General features: G+C 31.9%; 1 protein-coding gene across 1 annotated transcript; it reads left to right on the top strand.

Moving 5' to 3' along the window:
• The first annotated feature begins 6,568 nt into the window (after positions 1-6,568).
• LOC136081156 (histone-lysine N-methyltransferase SETMAR-like) lies at positions 6,569-7,126 on the top strand. The gene has a single exon (XM_065798453.1). The coding sequence runs from the start codon at positions 6,569-6,571 to the stop codon at positions 7,124-7,126; it is 558 nt and encodes a 185-aa protein (XP_065654525.1).
• The last annotated feature ends 17,630 nt before the right edge of the window (positions 7,127-24,756 follow it).

Below are 24,756 nucleotides of genomic sequence, written 5' to 3'. Positions count from 1 at the left end.
AAGGCCACTACAGACGAGGAGGCTACTTAATTGTGGTTTTAACCCTCTTTCAACTCTATAACTCCGTAACACGAAACTTGACAAACAAGGATGCTGTGCGGAGAAACAAGTTGAGCGCGGTACTACCAGGGACGTGGTGGGGATCGAACTCGGAACCTGTCGCTTATGAAGCAAGCGCTCTACCACTACACCACTACCGCTATAAGATACCTTTTCTATTCTCTTTGATTTTAACAGTACAATTCTCTCTTTGTATATTAACTGCAAGTAACCTGAGTTTTAGGGTTACAAAGTACTTCAATGACACTTATATCTTGAATAAGAAGAATTTTGTTATTTATATCATCAATGGCATATTTTAACTGGCATATCTCTACCTGCTTTTTAACATATTTGTTAAACTCACCTGATTCAAGGCGTTTATCATTTATTGCAAGAAATCCAGCTAATTTGATATCAAGGAGATGACATTCAGTTTCTAACGTCAAAGAATTTTAGATATATTCCCATTGAGATGTGGAGAGCTGGTATTGTTACCTGTAAAATGATTTAAAATAATCCCTTATTAGTTAGGTGCGTTATATAATATATATTCATTTTTTTTTAATTCACCTCCTTAAGGCCTTGAAGGGCACTACAGACAAGAAAGCTACTTAATTGTGGTTATAACCCTCTCTCAGCTCTATATCTCCGAAACACGAACATTGACAAACAAGGCCACTGCGCAGAGAAACAAGTTATATATATATATATATATATATATATATATATATATATATATATATATATATATATATATATATATATATATATATATATATATATAAATATATATATATATATATATATTATATGCATTAAAAGTTTAGCAACAATTTATACACACAGGGTATATCAAATAATGACTTATCAATTACATTATTGAATCTCTTTGCATTTTTAATGTTGCCTCTGTCATTTTTAAATCGTTTATAATCCGATTTCAAAGTTTGAAGCGTTCTTAAATTGATTTGTCAATTCCGATCTTCAGTATTCAATTGCATTTCACTTAATGTAATCTCACAAAATAAACAGCAATGACGACCTGTTAAATAAAACAGTTATAACATAAATTTTTATGTTTTTATTACAAATAAGTTATTTAATTTTTATAATTTTTGCAATTTTATTTTTAGTAATTTAATTTAGAATACAAGCTTAGAGAATCACCAAATATAAACACACACAAATTCTTTTCCCTAAAATTACATTTTATTAAAATTGATTTAAAATATTTTTTATTTTCAAACAATTTTTTTATAAATTGAAAAGCAAATAAATTTTGGAAATATTTAATTATTAACCTCCATTTCATTGTTTGAAGCTGTCTAATTTCATCTATGTGTCTTGAGAGCCCAATTTTAAGATTTGCTCTCTAGTCTTTGGCTTCAAAGACTTGGTTATATCTACAATAATAAAGAAGAAATTGTTTATTTATAAAACAAAGAATAGAATTTTTACAAATTGTTTACAGAAAACTTAAATATATTTTGAACTTACCTTTCTAATTCATCCAGTAACTTAATTAAATGCGATGGTAAATCATGAATATATGCTGTAGGAGTATCTTTTATTTGAAAAGTTCCTTTTTTATTTTTTGAATTTAAACAGAAATTCTTTGTTTTCAACAATTAAATCAACACCTGGTCAATATTTTGAAACTTTTTGCTGATTAGAAAGTGACGGTAGTTTGACATTTTTTGTGTGGAAAAATCTGAAATAAAGATAACTATAAATAAATATATGTGTGTGTGCAAGGTCGGATTAACATCCACGGGTCTTGAAGTACTAACCAAATCATTTTTTCATCTTTTCCCAAGGTAAACCACAATCTGCCTTTAGTGATACAATATCTTCTGACCCTATCTGAATTTGGGGGATGTTTGCTTTTTTCAGTATATTGATTTTATTATTTTTATTAAAAGAATTAAGCATAATTTTGTACTTAAAAAAAACCATATTAACTATTAGATAGGCTTCAAGATAGTAAATGTAGCAGCATTCCCTTGCGACCCAGGCTATAAGATGGTCGATGTAGCAGCACTTCATTGCGAGTCAGGCTATTTGTAAGTCAATGTAGCAGCACTCCGTTGCGAATCAGGCTATAAGATAGTCGATGTAGCAACACTCCGCGTATGATTTACAGTAGAAAAAAAAAAATAAAAACATTGGAATAATCTACTATAGTCGTAGATTGTGCCATCCAACTATTTTCGGACTCAGAAAGAACATTTCTAACAGCTATAATTTAAAAACGCATCCTCGTTTTGAGTTTTACGCAAGAACTGGAATAATTCAGACCACTTTGGAATAATCTACCACTTAAGCTGAACAAACTATTTTAAAAGCTCAAGTAAAGCAAAGAAAAAATAATGATAAAAGCACTCGAAACCTGGAGTCTTTAAAGTCAATTCATTAGTACTAAAATTAAATCATAGACATAAAAAAGAGGTAAATTAAATAATAGATTTGAAGGCCTTTATAAAATACTTAGTTGCCTTCCTCATGGAGTATACAAACTTCAAAATAATAAAGGTGTTACAATTTGTACTACTGGCAGTCATCTCAAAATTTATAATCCTTCAGACCCTGCTTTACAAAATTGCAAAACATATTTGGTTGATTATAGCTCTTCTGACGAAGAAAGTTTTGATAATGTTTTAATGATGAAGTGATTTCTCCGAATCCCTCAGTCTTTACTGAATCATCAGACTCAATATCAGAAAATGAACCAAATAATTATAATCATGAGGATTTAAATGAAACTTCTCAAAAATTAGAGATCCCATTTTACAGCTCATAAACAGTTTAGTGGTTCAAAAAGATAAAGAGTTTATTCAGTGTCTGAATTACAACAGTATGCATTGGATTACACTGGGGACTGTCAGGGTTTATGACAGTTTGCATAATAAGTTGACATTGTTGCTGAAGAACACAGTTGCTGATCTTTTGTGCTCTACCACTAACAAAACTAAAATTGAATTTGTAAATGTTCAGTATTCGTTAGGTTTAGATGACTGTCGACATTTTGCACTTGCAAATGCTTGTGAACTTTGCTTTGGTAGAGATCCATCCATTGTAAAGTACTTACAGGAAGATATGAGAAAACATTTGTTAAAGTCATTTGAAAAATTAGGATTGACACAGTTTCCATCTAAGCTGCGAAGAGTTTCACAACAAATTTCAAAGGTTGAGTTTTTAGATATATATTGCAATTGCAGAATGCCAAGCAATGAAGAACCAATGATACAATGTGGATTATGCAAGGAATGGTTTCATATAGAATGTGTTTAAGGGCCAAAAACAGTGATATGCAATAATCTTTTATGGTGTTGCGGTTGTAAATAACTTTATTTTAATCTAACATTGCCATATTTTGTTATATAACAACAATATATATATATATATATATATATATATATATATATATATATATATATATATATATATATATATATATATATATATATATATATATATATATATATATATATATATATATATATATATATATATAGGTAATGTTGCAGAATAGTGGCGTAAAATAATTTTATTTTTTCGCTTGTTGTGAGACTTGCTCAAAGTAGTGACTTTTTAATATAGACTAATATTAATTGGCTTCAGTACATACATCGACTATCTTATAGCCTGCTGCTACAAGGAAGTGCTGCTACATCGACTATCTTATAGCCTGCTATATATATATATATATATATATATATATATATATATATATATATATATATATATATATATATATATATATATATATATATATATATATATATAGGTAATGTTGCAGAATAGTGGCGTAAAATAATTTTATTTTTTCGCTTGTTGTGAGACTTGCTCAAAGTGGTGACTTTTTAATATAAATATATGGAATAATTCAATATCTTTTTTAGACTTTTTTTAAAGTTTTTTTTCTATTATTTAATAGACTGCCTGCCCCAACCAAACCCTCCATCGATGTAGTGGCACTTCTTTGTAGCTACAAAGAAGTGCTACAAAGAAGTGCCACTACATCGACGGAGGGTTTGGTTGGGGCAGGCAGTCTATTAAATAATAGAAAAAAAACTTTAAAAAAAGTCTAAAAAAGATATTGAATTATTCCATATATTTATATTAAAAAGTCACCACTTTGAGCAAGTCTCACAACAAGCGAAAAAATAAAATTATTTTACGCCACTATTCTGCAACATTACCTATATATATATATATATATATATATATATATATATATATATATATATATATATATATATATATATATATATATATATATATATATATATATATATTGTTGTATTGTTGTTATATAAGTTGTTGTTCTTTGCCATGTATGTGTTTTATGTTAGATAGTCAGTCAGATAGTGCACAGCAGCCTTGATCAATCATCAGTTTATACCTTTGTTCGGCAACCTATTTTAAGTAGAGACCCATTTTTTCTAAAATAATTTTTAAAAATCTTATAAAGAGCAGTAAATATACTTACGGCTCTATAACTATACTTACATATAAACTATCATATATAATAGTTTTATTATGGTTTGATTAAAATATAGAAAGACTTGAATTAATATACCAGATTGAGATAAAATAATTCTTATTAAAATAATTCTTATTAAAAAAATTCTTACTAAAATATTCCAATGGAACCAAAGTGATTGGTCCAGATATTTTTGAATAAGTCATGCGAAAAACATATGGCACAAAAACTCATATTAGTATAACTGGTTTATTTTTTTCAAATAGTCATGTCCAGTAAGAAGAATTATGGTGATTACTAAACAAGAGAATGAGCTCAAGCTGGAATTAATGAGATTTTCAAAAATATTTTAGTGAGAGAGCTAAATGTTTTGCTTTTTAGTGAGGGTGCCAATAAGTTAGAGCTAAAAGTTTTGCTTTTTAGTGAGAGTGCCAACAGATAAAGAATAGTGGGTAGTTAGTAAATTTATCTATTATATCACTTTATTTAAATTTATTAAAATTGAAATATTTTTATACTTCTAATCAGTTATATAAATAAGTAAAAGTACATATAAAATATATTAAATATATAAAGTATATATAAATAAATAAAGTAAAATTTTATATCTTAATTTGTTTAATTCATTCTCTTCAATTGGTAAATTTTTTTTTAATTTGCTGATTGTTAGGATTATATTTGTTGATTGTAAGGATTATTTAATTTGTATTAATTTTTTTTTGTTAACAAATATAAACACCTATTTTTTATGCTTCTTTTTTCATTTTCTTAGTTTGATGTTGCAAAATTTGCTGGGAAATGTCAAAGTTTATCTAAGTGATGGTCAAGTTAACACTGGCAACCATAATAAAAAATAATAACTTTCTTGTTCAGTTATTGAACAGCTCAAGTCCTTCAGGTATACCTAATTATTTAAAATTTAAAATTGGTTGTGTAGTTTTATATGTTACTTAGAAATTGAGATAAAAGTTTGCACTTTTCAAAATAGTAATAATGATGCATAGCTTCTTCTGGTGGTAAATGGGTATTTGCTCTCGGATTTAGTTGCAGCTATCAGATTTTCATTTTCAATTGGTACTAAAATGTAATCTGTTTTCTGTCTGATTGACATATTTAATGACAATCAATAAATTTCAAGTTTAAATATTACTTGATTTGGTAGGTGTCTAAAAGAAACCTGCTACTCTCATGGACAACTGTGTTGTATGTTAAAGAACAAAGCAATATAAATTATGGGAAATGAGCATATTTGTAATATATATATATATATATATATATATATATATATATATATATATATATATATATATATATATATATATATATATATATATATATATATATATATATATATATATATATATATATATATATATATGTATGTATATCAGGCAACCAAAAAAGTTTGTGCAGTTTATCCTAATTGCCTATTTCTAAGAAATGTATTAAGAAAACTGGTTGTGGTGGGGGATGATTTTGCATATAAATTAAAGCTTGTTTTAAGGAGAATCAATCAGTGTATTTCATAAGTTTTATTAGTGCATTTTAAGTTTAAGTCTTAAGTGGAGTATGGCTGTGTCAGATGCAATAATTCGCACCTGTTTACTTTATGAGTTCAAACTTGGAACCAAGGCTGCAGAAGCTTGTCGTAAGATATGCGCTGCTTTTGGGGAAGGTACCATAGCAGAACGGACGGGTCAAAAGTGGTTTAAAAAATTTTCTTCTGGAAATGAAAACCTTGAAGATGAACCAAGATCTGGAAGACCATCCATCGTAAACAACGAGGATATCAAACTGGCAATCGAGCAGGACTTCAGTCAAACATGTCAGGACCTTGCCTTAAGATTTAATGTGAGTGATGAAACTATTCGTTTACATTTGCACTAACTTGGAAAACGTTGGAAGTTGAATAAATGGGTACCTTATGAGTTAAGTGAAACAAACGAGCTACAGTGCTTAACCATTTGTTCTTCATTGCTTTCCCGCCACAATTTAGTGCCATTTTTTGACCGGATGTTAAAGTGCAACGAAAAATGGATTATGTACTGCAACAAAAAACGAACATATCATTGGCTAGCCAGTAATGATTCAGTACTGATGACTCCTAAACCAAGCATTCACCAAGAAAAGGTTTTACTGTGTGTATGGTGGACTACAGCAGGTATTGTTCACTATGAGTTGCTACCAAGTGGACAAACCATTACTGCTGAGATATACTCAGCCCAATTGGACAGAGTTTCGGTTGCTCTTCACCAAAAACAAGCAGCTTTGGCAAACAGAAAAGGTGTTGTATTCCACCAGGACAACGCCAGACCGCACACCGCAAAAATCACACAGGAAACTCTAGCACGTTTACAATGGGAGATTCTACCTCACCCTCCGTATTCACCAGACCTTGCGCCAAGCGACTATCACCTGTTTTTTACTCTGGATAATCATATGAGGAATTGTCAGTTTCGAAATAGAGAAGATCTCGAAAATATGTTAATTCAATTTTTTAGCTACCAAACTCAAGACTTTTATAAAAATGGAATATACCAGCTTATTTCACGATGGGAGAAAGTTATTCTTGCTGAAGGAGACTATTTTTCAGAATAAACTTTATTAAAACTGTTTTTATGTGTACTTATTTATGGATCTGCAAAACCGCACGAACTTTTTTGGTTGCCTGATATATATATATATATATATATATATATATATATATATATATATATATATATATATAAATTTTTCCTAGTCCTGGTTACCAATCCATAGTAATCTTTTATTTTAACAGGGCTGCGGTCTTAGGCATACGTCACTACTTGTCACTACGTCATATACAACTACTTCTTTCATTGACAACTATGTGTTTAACGTTTTGCAAGAACAAGACATGTTAATTTTTATTCAGAATTAAATAAAACAAAGTTTCCAAATCTAGTTTCAAAATATTCATAATGGCAGTCTTTTAAGACTGCCATTGCATTATTTTTTATACATTATGATTTTTTATCTCTTTAGGTTTCAAATGTCTAAAATATGATTATGTTTTTTACTTTTAATTAAATTTCTTTTTCTTTAGTTCTACCTTTTGTTTAAATTTCATTGAACTACCTGTTGAAATATGGTTTCAATTTGGTAACTTTTAATGATTTGAAATTTACTTATAATTGATCATTAGCCAATAGTTAAAGAAATTTAACATAAATAAGGTAAAAGTACTTTGTTAACTGGTAACATTGCAGACCAGTTTAATGGTTTTTTGTTTCAATATATTGTACTTGTGATGTTAATAATGAGATTTTTTTTTTTAACTTATAATGATATTATTTTAATTATTTGCCTAATATATTTTTAGATTTAAAATGTTTTCAAAATGATTCGAATGTAGTACATACAGGTACATAATGGGGCTACCATTAGTAGATCCCCTTTGTTTTTTAAAAGTGTTTTTTTAAGTACGTTTATTTGCTAAGCTAAAAACATTAATTGATACAACAATAAATGGATAATATGGATGAATGAAGAATTTGGATAAATAACCAATTATTGAAATATTTTTGAAATAAAATCTAAAAATAAAAAAATTTATAATTGCATATGGCTTATAAATTTAAAAGCAAAGCTTACGTTTAATCCAAGACTACTTATGTTATACAAACTCTATGGATACTTAAGTAAAATAAATGTAAGGCAAAAAAAAGGCAAATACCGATGTATTATATACGAAGTTTTTCTAGAAAAGTTACGTATATAATACATAAGAAGTCCTATATTACTTATTAATACGTTTAAAAGATACGTATTTAAGACATCTTTCCATACATAAAAAGTACCACAATACGTATTAATACAGGGTTCGTAGCGAACCTGGAAAACATGAAAAATTGGTTCATTTTGGCAAAAGTGAGGGAAAACCTGGAATATTCAGGGAATTATTAATTTTTAATTAGATAGTCAGGGAATTTTGATAGAGAAGGTGACTTATTTTATAATTATGGTGTTTTTTTCTCTTGCTGATACCATACAGTTAACTCATAGGAATTGATAAGGCTTTTATTGTAATTATTTATTTTGACAATCCTAAAATGTCCATTTATAACAGATCCAATATAGCCGATGGCTTTTTTAAATGTTATTCCGTGTTAAAAATAGTCAGAGAAAATTGACTGATTTTTAAAAAAAGTCGGAATTTTATATGAAAAATTGTCTACAAACCCTGTAATACGTTTAAAAGATACGCATTTAAAACATCCTTCCAGCCGCTAAAAGTACCCTAAATTATACAAAACACGCACAAGTACGAATATTTACAATTTTGTTTGGGCTGTTACCAGGGCCGGCGCCAGCATTTTTTGGTCTTTGAAATAGCTAACTTCCAGACATGGAGCAAACTCCAAACATTTATATGTTTATACTTCTGTCAAATAAGGATGCTTTGTAAAAAATTGCGATGATTGGAGCTTAGGAACAAAAAAGCCCCTAAATTTTTGCTTACTCTGCCCCAAACGTGAGAGCAACAAGTTAATGAAATTTTTTTTTGTACCATTTTCAACTAGACTATTATTCATCGATATATTTTAAGTTTCATAGTACTATCTCTCAGCGTTCATAAATTATGACAATATAAAATTTGCAACCCCCTCAAATTGAGGGGGTTTAAACTTTGTATGACCATAATTTTTGAACACTAAAATATTTTACTATGAAACTTAAAATTTATTGATGAATATTAGTCTAGTTGAAAATGGTTCAAAAAATATTTCATCAACTTGTTGCTATCACGTTTGCGTAGGATTGGCAAAAAATTTGGGGCTTTTTTGTTTCCAAGCTCCAATCATAGCAATTTTTTGCATAGCATCCTTAATTGACATAAGTATAAAATATAAATGTTTGGAGTTTGCTCCATGTTTGGAAGTTAACTATCTCAAAGACCAAAAAATGCTGTCGCCGGCCCTAGCTGTTACATTTAAATAAGTAGAAAACACATAACTTAGTAGAATGCACCAACAATTTACATTAGGCATCGACCTACGGACTAATTGATTTTTTCAATATGTAAAATAATCTATTATCAGGCCTGTACTATGAACATTTTTATAGTACCATTTAGGGAGTTGATGACCCCTCTTTCCTCACAATTTCGACATTATTTTTGCAGTGGTCTGTAATAAGACTTTGTAATATGCACTTCTTAGCGCCTCCTTTTAAAATAGTCATTAAAAAAAGGTTCTGTCAGTCCTCTCAAGTTTGCACTAACCTAAACTACATTAAAAAATTTTAATGAGCGCACTTGTCACTATATAGTCAAATAGTTTTTTAAAGCTAAGCACAAATTTTCAGACATGCCTGAAGCATATGCTGGGCATGCAGCATATGCTTTAACTTTCAAAGAAAAGCGCACCAAAAAATACTCTAAGCTTTCTCAATAGTGGCAACCCAAATCATTTTAGGAACACCTAGAGCAGGATTTTCCAACCTTCTCTAAACCGTCCCCCAAAGTATATATAATAAAATTTTCATCGACCCATTAGTTAAAATTATTTCTTGGTGTAGCATTATATGTACGTACTTTTTATTCAAAGGGATAATATTTTGTATAATGCATTTCTAAAAAGATATACTTTTTTAAACACAAAAAATAAAAATATTAAAACTAAAATTCATTCTCCGAAAAAATATTTAGAGTTTCCTTTTACATTTTACAAAGTTCTGGAAAGCTATGGAATCAATGAGGATGCTTTGTGAATGGATCAAAGCATAGTGTTCCATGGTTACCATCGACGTACCCCGAGGTTCGGTTTTAAGTCTATTATAGTTTGTTCTGAATATTGACGGTTTTCCAGACAAATTTAAAAATCAGATCAAACTCTGCTATACTATGATGATAGTATAGTCTAAATTAAGTCCAAGACGCAAATTTTATTCAACTAGACAAAGCCATCAAAATCTAGAAGTACAAAGATATGCAAATATGATTAAGTGCCGGTACAGTGAAAAAGCATAAATTTAATGTCCGTAAATTTTAGCTATGAAAGATTATAGATGGGTCAACCGTTGTTTTTTTGAATAATTGATTTCAAAAACTTGTAGAAAAAATTTATATCAAATTTACTACTTTAGACTTTTTTGCACGGATCAAAAATTTTACGTAATATTTTGGTCTGATATCAAAACTGCAAAATTTGTAAAATATTATCACGGATCTTTTTTTTCGAAGTGGACCAAAATTATCGCAAAAATTGATTCGGCCGGACCAAAAGTTTTAACGAAAGTTTTGGTCCTGGGTAAGAATTTTCGCGGACCGAAACTCCAGCGACAGTTCGCGAGTCCGATACTGATCACAAAATTAGTTTTTTCAAAAATACTTTTTCTCGGTCGAAAAAAAAATTTAGTCAAATACTTTTAATATAGCTGAAATTTAAAAGCTAATATTTAGCTACTTCTTTTTTTTTTTGTTTTCTTTCGTATTTTTTTTTTTTTTTAGGTGTCACTCCATTGACTAGTTTTTAACTATATAAGTGACACCTAACTTTATTTATGTGAGTTTATAAAATATTATTGTAACTTTTCATATTTTATGGTTAAATGAATGCGTTTAAAAATTGCTGCTTGATTTATTTTTACCTTTTTTTGCTGGTCCTGCATTTTCAATAAATGATTGGTGTATTTGATTTTAACGCATTCTGATAGTTTTCTGCCTTATACTACTTGAAGTTTTATAGATCTTTGGAGTCACTTTAAATTGTATAGCCTGTTAAAGACCAATAATTCAACTATAAACTATTCTTTAAACTATAATTTTTTTTAAAAAGATAATAATTTGCTAACGTTGCAAAGAATTTGCTCACTTTGCAAAATTGAAAATGGCAAAAAAGGTGGTCCGTGGGTAAGCTATTTTTATTTTTAAATTAAAATGTTCAATATAAAATTTTTATATTGAATATTTTAAATTAAAATATTTAATATAAAATTTTTATATTGAATATTTTAATTTAAAAATAATAATAGCTTACCCACGAACCATCTGAAGGGAGTTTAAAGGAATATGATTTGTTTTTTGCCATTTTCAATTTTGCAAAATGAACAAATGCATAGTCTAACTCTTTAGGAATTTCACAATTCTCATTTATTTTATATATCTCTGTAACTGTCAATGAAGAGCTAGACGATGAGGAACATTATTATGATTTGTTTCTAACTTTGCATGTTTGTTCATGTACTTTTTTATAGCTTACATTTTTTACAGTAAATTTTTCTTTTCCATGTATTATTACAACACTTTGTAACTAAATTCTCAAGTATAGTTTACATAGACGTTGCTTTCAAGATACTGCCAAGAGTTATATTAGAGCAACATATTGTGCATTTAGTTTCTGTTTCTAATTTTCCAATTATGTTTGGAAAAATGCCTGTTGCACAAAACAAATGTTGGCAATTGTTATGTAATACAGGTTTATGCAAGAATCTTTTACAAATGTTGCATACACATAAATCTTTGTGTTTATCTATGTATAATAAATCTTGTGTATTATAAATCTATGTATTGTGAATGTATTTATGTATATGTATTATGTATTATAAATCTATGTATTATAAATCTTGTAATTATCAGCTACATCGATAGAATCATGGCATAAACGAGGCAGTCCAGAAAAACTTTCCATTATTTTATAAATTGACTCCCTTGTCCAAACAACTTTGTCATTTAATGGTGGTCTTCCACGCTGCTTTTTTTCTTCCTGCTTTTTTTCTTCCTTCTTCCAGATTTTTTCAAAAAAAAAATGCATCTTTCAATGAAACAAGTTTGCGGTCATTGACTTGAACTGAAATTAGAGGTTGTTCCTCGCTGTCGATATTTCTCAAGTTTGTGTAGCATTTCATGCAAATTTTAGGTGTGTGGGTTTCCATTCTGTCTTCTTCAAGCTCAGTGAAAAATTCCCAATCAATTCTAATCTTTATATTTTTTGTGTTAATTGGGTCATTGCCGATATAGTTTCCACATAGTCTGCATAGTTTCATAAGACATGATATGTGGTTCGTAGCAACAACAGTAGACATTTTTAGATTGGATACCGTATTCTTTAATCCAATTTTCGATAACTTAAAAAAATGTCTGGTTAATAAGATTGGTGTTTTCTAGAAGAATTTAGATGATAGTTATAGAAACAGTTCTTGCTTTCAAAAATTGATTTGAAAAAGTTAAAGATTTAGAAATAACATATGATTTAAAATATAATACTTTTTATTACAGCTCTTGAAAGTTTGTTAAAAAGCAATCGAATCAAACTTTTTTTTAAATTATCTATAATTTTTTGTCATTTGACTCACACCCATTGGCAGAAGAAAAAAATTACTCTGACAAGCTCCAGAAAAAACCTTTGGTTGAAGCAGTTTTTACACTTTCCTAATCTCAAAAATCTCAAAACCATAAAAACTGAAATCATCCATCACCGTCCGTGGAGAAAATTTCATTTTTAAATTTTTGCTTTATAAAAAACAGCAAATGACAGCATTAAAAGTTTTTGGCATTTTTACAGCAGCAGTATCCTTAAATTTTCATATTGTAAACAATTAGAAACGTATAATCTAGTTTGAGAAACTCATTAGAATCTAAAACTTCAAATAATTTCATTTTTACTAAATCTGAGAATGAGCAATTGTTAATGATTTACATTGCTCCTTTGTTACGTTAACTTTAGATATTCAGTATAAAATTTTGCGATCATTAATTGAATATTGTTTGTAACTTTCATGCTGTAAGTTTACCAAGATTAAAAAACGATTTTCAGTTTTGAATCTATATAATTTTTACTAAATCCACGAAACAGCAATTATCATTCTTAAATTTATGCTGTTACTCAAATTTTGAACTGTGTACTTAAAAAATCTACATTTCAGTATTGTTATAGAAAAAAATAATAATTTCTTCAGTTTCTATACATAAATTGAACCAAAAGAATGCCAAATCAAGCCAAATCACACAATGACTGCAGAAAAACCGTCTGTTTTCTCTGCATGAGAAAGAGCTCAAGGTATTGTGTTATTTTTCCTTTTTCTTTAATACTTTGATTTATTTATAAAACATTTATTTCTTCATTTGAATATTTAACATAAAATTCATTTGATATACATTATCTGATGGGCCTTATGTAATGTTTTCAGAGTTCTCACAAAATCTATGATGGATGATGTGTTGAGCATACTTTCATCAAATCTTGATTTTGCTGACAATAGAGTGCCTCTTGGAATATGTGATACTTGCCGAATCACTATAGGAAAGAAGAAGAATGTAGCAGAAGCCAATTTACCACCTCTTTTTGACTTCATATCTGTCAAAGTTCGACCTTCAACAAGAGACAACAACTGTGACTGCCTAATCTGCCAGATTGGTCGAATGAAAGTTTTTAAAAAGCACCCAATTGAAGATAAAGAAAAATTGGAAACGAGCCAAACTCAAAGAAGATGCTCAAACTGCCTCTCCATTATTGGAAGAGGCATCTCACACAATTGTAACACATTCCATTTCGAGAAAATATGAGACAACTAGCCATCACGGATTCTAAAGTCTCTAAGCAAATTGCATCCACTATTGTTGCAGCAAAGAATCCTCTCCCCATGGGACAATCAGACTGTCTCATGCAGGTGGTGGTCGCCCCTACCACTAACTAAAGGTAATTTAAGTATCTTTCAATTAGTGAAACATAAAATAGACTTTTAGTAAAATGAACTGAGTTAAATAAGTTATTTATAATATACACAGTTAAATGAAGTCCTTCAAGTAGGCAGGTCTGTTTTTAGTCCTTGACGACCTTTGAACGTCAGGCTGCGGTTCAGTCGATGTAGTTTCATGAATACTTGTAGCTTCTTCGATTTCATTGTTTGCTGTTTTCTCATTTGATGTAGGAGGTGTGATAGTTGCCGGTAATTCGTATGGTAAATCAAGTTGTTCATGCTGATATGCTAGTGGTTGTTCATTGGTTTTAATCAGATGTTTACGATTGCGCCGATATACTCTTCCGTACTTATCTACCACGTTGTATGATCTGGGTAACGTTAGTTTTTCTTTAACTGTCACTTTCTTCCATGTTCCATCTTTTCTCATCCGGGCGGTGTCATTTGCTACGAGATTTGGGAGTTCAAATGCGTTCCGATCATAGTATTGTTTTTGATGACTTCTGGACTTGGTGATCTGACTATAAGCATTTAAAGGAATTGCTGGTATAAGTAGATTATGGTGGACAGGTAGGGTTGTTCGCGTTCTTCTGTTCATGAGAAGTTGGGATTGAGAGTAGTTCATACCTGTGAGAGGCATGTTGAGGTATTCTAGAAGACCAAGTTCAGGGTTGTCGCATTTTTTAAGTATTTTCTTCATAATTTTTACGCCCATTTCACTGAGACCATTTGATTAGGGGTAGTTAGGACTTGATGGAGTGAAGTTGAACCCATATTCTTTTGAAAAGTTAAGGAACTCTGCACTGTTGTAGGGGTTGTTATCGGCAATGAGAGTTGAAGGTATTCCGTGACGAGTAAAAATGGTTTTCATGAATTTAATTTTAGAGAATGCCGTTTTGTCAGGAATGACACTGTTCTCAAATTTAGAAAAGTAGTCTATAACAATTACATATATTTTTCCATGCAACTCTTGCATGGAAAAATATATGTAATTGCTATTTGATATTTGATATTTTTGAAGTCGTATCAGAAGTCTTTGTATGCGAAGTGGTGCTTCTGAAAGAGGCTTATGCAAGATGTATTCAAGAGGTTTATGATCACTTTCTATAGAGACCTGTAGCCCATAGGTATATTGGTTGAAACGTTCTCAAGCAAAAACGATTGCTAAAAGTTCTTTCTCTATCTGGGTATATCTATATTCTGCTATCGTTAAACTACAAGATGTATAGCCGATCGGGTGAGCTTCTTGCATAACACAGGCTCCTAATCCATGTAGAGACGCATCTACCTGAATATGGACTTTTTTTGATGTGTCGAAGAATGAGAGTACAAGAGAAGATGAAAGAATCTGTTTAACTTTTTTTATAGCACTGGTACGTTCATGGTTCCATGACCAGAGTATGTCTTTTTTAAGCAGCTGGCGTAGGGGAGCTGTTAACTCCGACATATTTGGGATGAATTGTCGCAGATAGTTGACCATTCCTAGGAGCCGTTGCAAATCTGCTTGACATGGAGGCAATGGGTATGCAGATATGGCTTTGGTTTTATCAGGATCAATTCTTATTCCTTTATGACTGATTATATTCCCAAAATACTTGACTTCAGGTACTCGAAATTGTATTTTTTTTAGGTTGAATCTAATGTTTCTCTCACGAGCTCGTTGTAGAATTTGTTTAAAAATTGTATCATGCTCTGCATCTGTTCTAGCTGCAATGATCAAGTCATCGTGGATAGCCAGAACATTAGGAATATCACCAAAGTTAATTTCAATCATCTCTTGTGCAACATCCGATGCGCGTGATATGCCGAATGGCATGCGGTTGAATTTGTATCGACCATAAGGAGTGTTAAATGTGCATAGCTCTGAAGAAGGTTCATCTAGTTTTATATGCCAATAGCAATCAGCCATGTCTATGACAGTAAAAACTTTGTTGCCACAAAGTTTACTAGAGATTTCTTATGTAGATGGAGTGGTTTTGTATTGTCTTAAAACAGACTTGTTTAGTTCTTTCGGATCAATGCATAATCTTAAGGATCCATCTTTTTTTTCTACGATGACCATTGAGTGTACCCAAGGTGTAGGTTTAGAAATCTTTGAGATAACTGAGGCTTTTACAAGACGGTAAAGTGTGCTTTTAAGTTTAGGTAGGACAGTCATTGATACTTTCCTTGGTGCATGAATGACTGGGATTGCATTTTTAGCAACTGCGATATGATAGTAACTTCCTTTAACTACACCAAGGCCGGTAAAAACGTCACCATAATGTTTAAAAATGTCAGCTTTATCAATTTCAACATCGTTAATGTTTAGTATTTCAAGAGATTTGCAGGAACTTAGACCAAGAAGTGGTTTTACATTAGAAAGAGATACAACAAAAAATTGGCACACTCGTGAAATGTTATTCTTTTTAACAGTCAAATTGCAAGTTCCTAGTACAGGAATATTGTTTCAACCATATGATTTTAGTCTAGTTATTGTTTTTTTGAGAGGAGGTCTTCCAGGAATAGAGTTGTAGACGTTGTATGGAATGACGTTGCATTGGGCTCCAGTATCTAATTTAAATGTTATATTTTTGTTGTTGACTGTAATATTTGTGGTTAAATCGTCAGTGCATTCCATCGATGCTGCAACATGATGAATATATAACTCTGCAACGTTAAGGTTGACTTCCTTTTGATCAACTTGGTCAATACGATTAGAATTAAAGCGATTAGTTTTGGATTGGCACACTCTAGCAAAATGGTTTAGTTTTCCACATGCTGTGCACTTTAGGCCATATGCTGGGCAAAGCAAGGTAGTATGTTGTGATCCACAGTAGTAGCAAGATTTTTGTAAAGTTCTATCAATCTTTAGGGAGTTGAATTTAGTTTTGCTTCCATGTTTGTTTATAGAATCTGCCTGGATTGTATTTTCGAGTGCTTTTAGTTGCGTTTTCGATGTTTCATATGCTCTCATAAAATTTATTGTTTTTTCTAGAGTGAGCTCAGTGTCTCGAAGTAGTCGTTCTCTGGGAGCTTTAGAGTCGATACCACAGACTATTCTGTCACGTATTAGACTTTCTTCGAGGGTTCCAAACTCGCATGTTTTAGCTTTATTTCGTAAATCAATCAAGAAGTCAGTAAATAGTCTGCTGTCTTGCACACAAGTATTGAATAAATAACGTTCATAAGTTATGTTTTTTTTTGGGCTGAAATAACATTCAAACTTTTGAACTAAAGGTGTTAATTTATCATTTTCTTCGATTGTGAAAATAAATGTATTGTATACTCTTAAAGGGTCTTCGCCAATCATATGAAGGAAAATGGCACATTGAATATCTTCATTTTTATCATTGACTCCTGAAGCTATTTTATAAAGATTCCATTTCTGCTTCCATTTTCGCCAGTTTTCTGAAACATTGCCATTTAAATTCATGGCCTCTAATGGTCTAAGCTGTTTCATTTTAAATTAAATACAGGTTTACTTCTGGTACCATGTAATATTCTAAGGATAATGCTAGATTAAGAATCAAATACAACATAAAGTTTAAAGCGTGCATACCGCCATATTTATTTTAAGTAATGATAATAACACGAGGCATATGTGTATTATGCCGAACACGGATATTACAATTACTATGAATGTAATACAATTAAGACAATAATGTGATGTAATGATAACTTTCAGGTTCATCAAGAGCAAAAGGACTCTTTGGTGATGGTCCTATTTTGAGCACTCAGGATCTTGTGCAAGTGCAAGTCAACAAAGGTCTGTCAAACACAAACATGAAGAAGCTTGCTTCAACCATCCATCACGTGTCCAAGGGTCAGATTTTGGAGCCTATCTTCCATGAAAAGTTTTGTGTGCAGGAAAACAACTCAAAGATCATTTCATCCAAACAAAAATTGAGGTCAGTAATAATAAGTTGCAGAAACACCAACAAATTGTTGTGCAAAGCTCATTTGGCTCTTTCGAACATTTGGCTCTTTGAGACGATGCTTTGAAGATTTGCAAGTGGTCAGGATTTGAAGAAAGCTAAGCTATTCAAAAATATTGTCAACTTGCCACTTCTAAATGTAACAGACAGCACACTTGTCTTAGACGTCATTCCACCAATGGAACTCCACTTAGTTCTGGGTATTGTATACCATCTTTACAACATTCTAAGTTCAAAGAGTCTTGGCCAAAAGTCTCAGCTTAGATAAATGATTTACATATCAAACCACAGCCTTTTCATGGTGGGCAGTTCGCTGGCAATGAATGCAGGAAAATGCTAAAGAATGTGGATTTGACATCTTTAATATAATTGACACACTGCGAAAATTTAATTCTGTTGTTTCTGGATGCTTTGGAAACAAATTGGAACCTGACTATGTAGAAAGAGTTGATGAATTTCATACTGCATACTTGTCTCTGACAAGAGGAAGCATCACTCAAAAGGTTCATGCAGTATTTTTCCACGTAAAAGAGTTCATTGAAAAATGAAGGGAACCATTAGGAAAATACAGTGAGCAGCACGGCTGTGGAGTCGGTAAACCGCTGTTCCGACTCCGACTCCTTAACTTTATCACGGACCGACTCCGACACTCGACTCCGACTCCTCCAAAAGTCACCAATTTGTAAAAATAAATTTACCGCGTTAAAATGTTAAGATTGCCTATTTCATCACCATTGTTAAATACGTTGTATACGGTTACATAAAAATGAACACTAAGAATATTTTTCGTGGTAAAATCTCTTTGTTATAATTAGCATTTAAAATATATATACATATATCAGTTCTGGAAAACCGCCATCTTGCTTTTAGCACGTTTTTCCGCTGATCTGCCGTGACGTATTCAGAAAATGTTTTATCTTAAGAAATGTCGCGTTACAATAGGGCCGCAAACGCAACACCTTCACCAATACGTTTTTTTCATTCACTATCCCGGAACCGTACTGGCCTCTGTCGGAGTCGCCCTGACTTGCGTGATTCCCCTGGCGCAATACTCGATTCCAACACGGTGGGATGTTTGCTGGCCCCGTCCTCTTCTGTGTAACTTTGCACGGCAGTGCTGGCTATTGTTTCCTCCGCGGATGGTAGTTCTTTCGCGTTAGACGTATTCGGTTGCATCGAACACGGGTTTAGTAACGAATTTTTAATTGGTAATTGAGGATTAGTGCTTTCAGGAAACGTGATTACGGGATTCGAATCGTATTCCGGTACATTGTTTTTGGATCTGGTTTTAGACTCTGAAGCGGAATACGTAATTTTCTCTTCATTAAAAGCTCTGCCGGTGATATTCCGGTGGTCGAATGAGGGGTGATTCGGTATGAAAACAAGAATCGATTCACCGTAGTTTCAATAGAATTGCCTTGTCGAGCGGTCAACTTTTTCATCGCTTCCTTAAATGTTTGCACCGTGCGTTTGACCTGCCCGTTCGACGAAGGGTGATACGGGGCTGTAAAAATATGTCTTATTGAATTTCTTTTGCCAAATTCAGCAAAGACAGCACTGCTAAACGAAGTTCCGTTATCACAAACAATTACTTCGGGAATCCCATGAATCGCAAATATACTTCTTAATTGCTCAATGGTGTTTTCGGATTTGGCATTTTTCATCACTATTGCCTCAATCCATTTTGAATAAGCATCGCATACGATTAAAAACATGTGTCCTAAAAATGGACCTGCATAATTAAGGTGTATTCTACTCCAAGGTTTACTTGGATATTCCCAATGGTGTATCGGCGCACTTTCAGGGCTTCTTTGATGCATTTCACACAACCGACATCGGTGTACCGTTTCCTCAATCGATTTGTCCATATTGGGCCATCACACGTAACTCCTCGCTAACGCTTTCATGCGTACCACACCCGGATGGGCACTGTGCAACTCTTTTAATATCATCTCCTGTAACGATGCGGGTATTACAACCCGGTTTCCCCACATTAGAATTCCTCCTTCAACTCCTAACTCATATTTTCTAGTTACAAAAGGTTTAAATCCTATTTCATTGGGAAATTGTAATCCACTAAGAACACTCGACTTATAATCGGGTCTCGTGCCGAATGGATTTTGACATCTTTGGCTGAGACTGGTGTGCTGGATAGCTCCATCATTAAAATTACATTCTCTGCGACTGATGACTCGGTGTTTTTAATCGACAATCTGCTCATGCAGTCTGCATTTCCATGTGTAGCCCCACTACGGTATTTCATACAATAGTTGTAAGCAAAAAGGGTTAACACCCAACGCTGAATCCTTGCAGCGATCATGGCTGGAATAAGCTTTCCCTCTGCCAATAAACTCAACAAAGGCTTGTGATCTGTCACTAGAGTAAAATGTCTCCTATATAAATACTGATGCAATTTCCTTACGGCAAATATAATAGATAATGCTTCTTTCTCAATTTGAGAATAATTTCGTTCTGCAGTGGATAGCGTTCCGGATATGTAGTAATTGGTCTTTCAGATTCCCTCGATTCCATAAGGTGATGCGTCACAAGACAAGATTAGCTCCTTTTTTGGATCGTAATGTATCAATAATTTAGGCGAACATAATTCCAATTTGGCACTGTCAAATGCTGTCCGTTCTTTCATGCCCCACAACCAAGGAATGCCTTTTCTGAGAAGCCTATGGAGTGGCTCCTCGATTGTTGCTAGGTTTAGTAAATGTCTGTGGTAATAGTTGATTATGCCAAGAAACGATTTTACCTGGGTAGTATCTTTAGGTTCACGAGCATTCCTGATTGCGTTAAGTTTGTCCTCCAGCGGTACTACCCCATCCTTTGTTAATTTAAAACCTAGATATTCAACTTCGAGTGACAAGAATACACATTTATTTTCCTTTAACTTTAGTCCTGCATTTTCTAGAATATGTAAAACCCTTTCAACGTTTTTTAATTGTTCCTCATCCGACCGTCCTGACACTAAAATGTCATCAACTCGAACTTTGGTAAATTGCCAATTAGCTTCTCAATTTCTCGTTGAAAAGTTCCAGATGCTGAATGCAAAAACTGTAATCGTGTAGGTTCAAATAGACCTCGATGAGTGTTGACTGTCAATAACTCACAGGAACTTTTATCAAGAAATAATTGTTGATAGGTAAATGCTAAGTCCAGTTTTGTGAATTTTTGTCCGCCGGCCAAAGTTGCAAATAAATCTTCTGTCCTCGGTAGGGGATAAAAATCGCATATTGCTGCCTGATTTACAGTCTGTTTATAGTCTCCACATAATCGAATGGTGCCGTCTTTTTTTAGGATTGGAACGATTGGAGCTGAATGATTCGGGCATCTACAGACCAGTAAGTCTTGAATGACTTACTGGTCTGTAGATGCCCGAAGATATCAACCTATCGAGTTCTGTATTTACTTTTTCTAATAAAGCATATGATATAGGTCGTGCTCTGCAAAACTTAGGTTTTATATTAGGCAGCATAGGTATGTGCACCACTGTATCCTTAAATTGTCCCAGCACATTTTGGAACACTGTAGAATATTTTTAGACAATGTATTTTTCATTGATGAATTTGGACTTCTTGGGATTCCTGAGCTTGCATGAAATTTTTTTTCCCAATTAATTTTAATTTTTCTCAGCCAGTTTCTGCAAATCAATGAACGTCCTTTACCTGGTTAGTGATTATTAAAGTTAACACATTAGTCTGCCCATTTATTTTGACAGAAAGCTCAACTTTCCCCACTGGTGATACTACTTCCCCAGTAAATGTCCGCAAAAAAGATTTGGTTGGATAAGCTTCCTTGCTCGTGAGTCCTTTCTTTTGCAAGCTCGTAAATGTTTCTAGACTCATTACTGACACAGATGCTCCAGTGTCGAGTTCCCTTTGTGTAAAAATACCTTCTATTTCCACGTCAATCATGATTGGTTTCCTTTTACTTGAATTGTTATGAATGCGATATAGCTCTTCTTCATTTTGATTTCCATTAATTTCGTCTATCTTGTGTTGGGTTGTTGTATTTTTAGACACCCTTTTCTTTTTACGACATTTCCTTGTAGTGTGTCCCTTGTTATGGCAAAAAAAACATTCCTGATCTTTGAAAAAACATGTCTCTGGATTATGTTTGCCTCCGCAACGAAAACATTCTCGTTTATAATGCCTTTCTGATTTGATTTCAACTTTATTGATTGCTGTTGGGCTGGTAACGTTTTGATGGCATTGAATTATTGCTGCTTGATTTGCTGCTGCTTCCATAGTTAGTACAATGTCTAATGTTTTTTGTAAAGAAAGGTTAGATCCTTCACTTAGTAATCTCCTCTGAATTCAAGAGTCGTTAATCCCACACACTATTCTGTCTCGTAGCATTTCATCCAGTGTATTTTCATAAGCACAATGTGTGGTCAAAGCTCTGAGATTAGCAATAAATGTTGCTACTGATTCATTAGTGTCTCTATTTCTTGAATTGAATTTGAAACGTTCCGCTATTGAATTTGGGGTTGGGCTCTTGTGGTTGCTCATCAACCTGCATAACTCAGTGTACGATCTATCGCTCGTTTTTCCCGGTGCTACCAAAGACTTGAACAACTTATATGTCACGTGCCCACATGAACTCAAAAGGATAGCTCTTTGTTGCTCCTCATTAATAATGTCGTTAACAATAAAGAAAAATCTAGTCTCTCGACATAACTGTCCCAATCCTCATCTGAGTTGAATTCTGATAAATTTCCGAAATGCGAAGCCATCACGTTAACGCACTAATCAATTTGTACTACTCATAATAATAACCATATTAACACCATAAAATAAATCACCAATAATTAAACCATTAAGTAATGTAATAAATTTATCTTCGTCGCCAATGTTAAATACGTTGTATACGGTTACATAAAAATGAACACTAAGAATATTTTTCGTAGTAAAAACTCTTTGTTATAATTAGCACTTAAAATATACATACATATATCAGTTTTGGAAAACCACCATCTTGCTTTTAGCACGTTTTCCGCTGATCTGCCGTGACGTATTCAGAAAATGTTTTATCTTAAGAGCCGTTTTTTCTAAGAATCAGGCAAATTCCTGAAACTGTGGAAGTGACCTCCTCCAAATTGCTTGAATTTTTTATATATTGATCAGAATATAGAGAAAACCTGTTGGGGAAAAAAATAATTTTCAAAAATGTTTCGTTCACTCGGAATCTGGGCTTAAATTTTTGAGATTTTTTTAAAAATTTTTAGAAATTTAGTTTTTGCCACCTTTGAACCCATTTTTTTGGCAAGGCAAAAAGTTGCACATAGCTTTTGTAGTTAATATCAGACGTAACCCAAAAGCTCTCTCCAAAAAATATAAAAAAGTTGCGTGACACTGTTATCATAGTTCAAAAGTACAAAATCAATCAGTTTTGTCAACTTTTAATCGGAGTTAATTCTAGCGGCGATTTTTCTTTTAGGATTTGAAAAATATGAAGGTATTAAGTCTAAAAATGCAAAGAAAGTTATGTGATACCTAAGGCTTATTAATATATTAAGGCTTGAAATTGGAAAAAAATGTTTTAGTATACTTACAATATGAACCATTACGGCAGAGGCGCTTAGTTTTGTAAAAATGTAAACATATCTAACTGTCAACACAAAAAGGTCCTAACATAATAATAAAAAAAATTCGTGTGATTTTGTCACACGCATGATATAACATGAATTAAAAACCGAACAAAAATCTAACATCAAGATAACTATATTGCTAATTAAATAAAACATAAATCAAACATTTAAATGTTTTTCCATTTAAAAATTAGTTTTTCATTTATTAATAGAGTCATTTACACACATTATCCACCACATCACACATAATTTCTACTCTGCTGCAGTAAGTTTCTCTAAGAATAATGATATGACTGTATTATAGTCTTCTTCGGATAATGAACAATCGCCACAACCACTGATTAGAAAAGGAGCATTTACTAAACAGATAATTTTATCAGTTTGGTTATTTATCTCCTCGGTAGTAACTGGCCAGCGAAAAGTATTCTTCTCTTGCCCGTTAATCATACAATTAACTCTGATCCCAGTTATAGATACCTAAAAGTATTAGCGCAACATTTAAAATAATATAATAAAGAGTTTATGATTTGTTTAATTTTGCTTACATTCAATAAAACTTGTAAAGTCTTATATAATGTCATTCTGAAATTATTTTTACACTTTATTTATATTCCTTTTATTTTAGAGCACTGTTTTGTAAAACAAAATAAAAACTTGAAACTAATATATACTTTGAATAATATTACCTCCACAATATATCCAATATTCCATTGTTTTTCATATACAACAGCAACCCAATCATTCACTTTCCATACAAGACAAATTTCTTTTGCAAGATTGGCGATGTCTTCCTCATATTTATTATCATCTTCATTGTCTCCTGCCAGATCAAAGTCATCATTTTCGCCATAAACTTCTTTGTTATCGTTAACCTGACTATTTTCATTATTTTCTGTTGTCGGTTCTACCAGCTTACCTTTTCTTTTCAGGTTACTAAATCTATAACAATATCAATTGTACATATTTTTAAACATATGTAAACAAACACACAAAATTATAACTTTCACCTAAATTTTAATTTCATATTTGTAAAAGAACTATTTAACAGTCAGAAA

Source organism: Hydra vulgaris, chromosome 06 (genome assembly GCF_038396675.1).
Source record: "Hydra vulgaris chromosome 06, alternate assembly HydraT2T_AEP".
Classification (NCBI taxonomy): Eukaryota; Metazoa; Cnidaria; class Hydrozoa; order Anthoathecata; family Hydridae; genus Hydra; species Hydra vulgaris.
This window is presented reverse-complemented; position numbering and strand designations above follow the sequence as displayed.

Bases quoted from the DNA above. Each gene is read 5' to 3' on its own strand.
- LOC136081156 (XM_065798453.1), top strand. From the start codon at position 6,569: ATGTACTGCAACAAAAAACGAACATATCATTGGCTAGCCAGTAATGAT.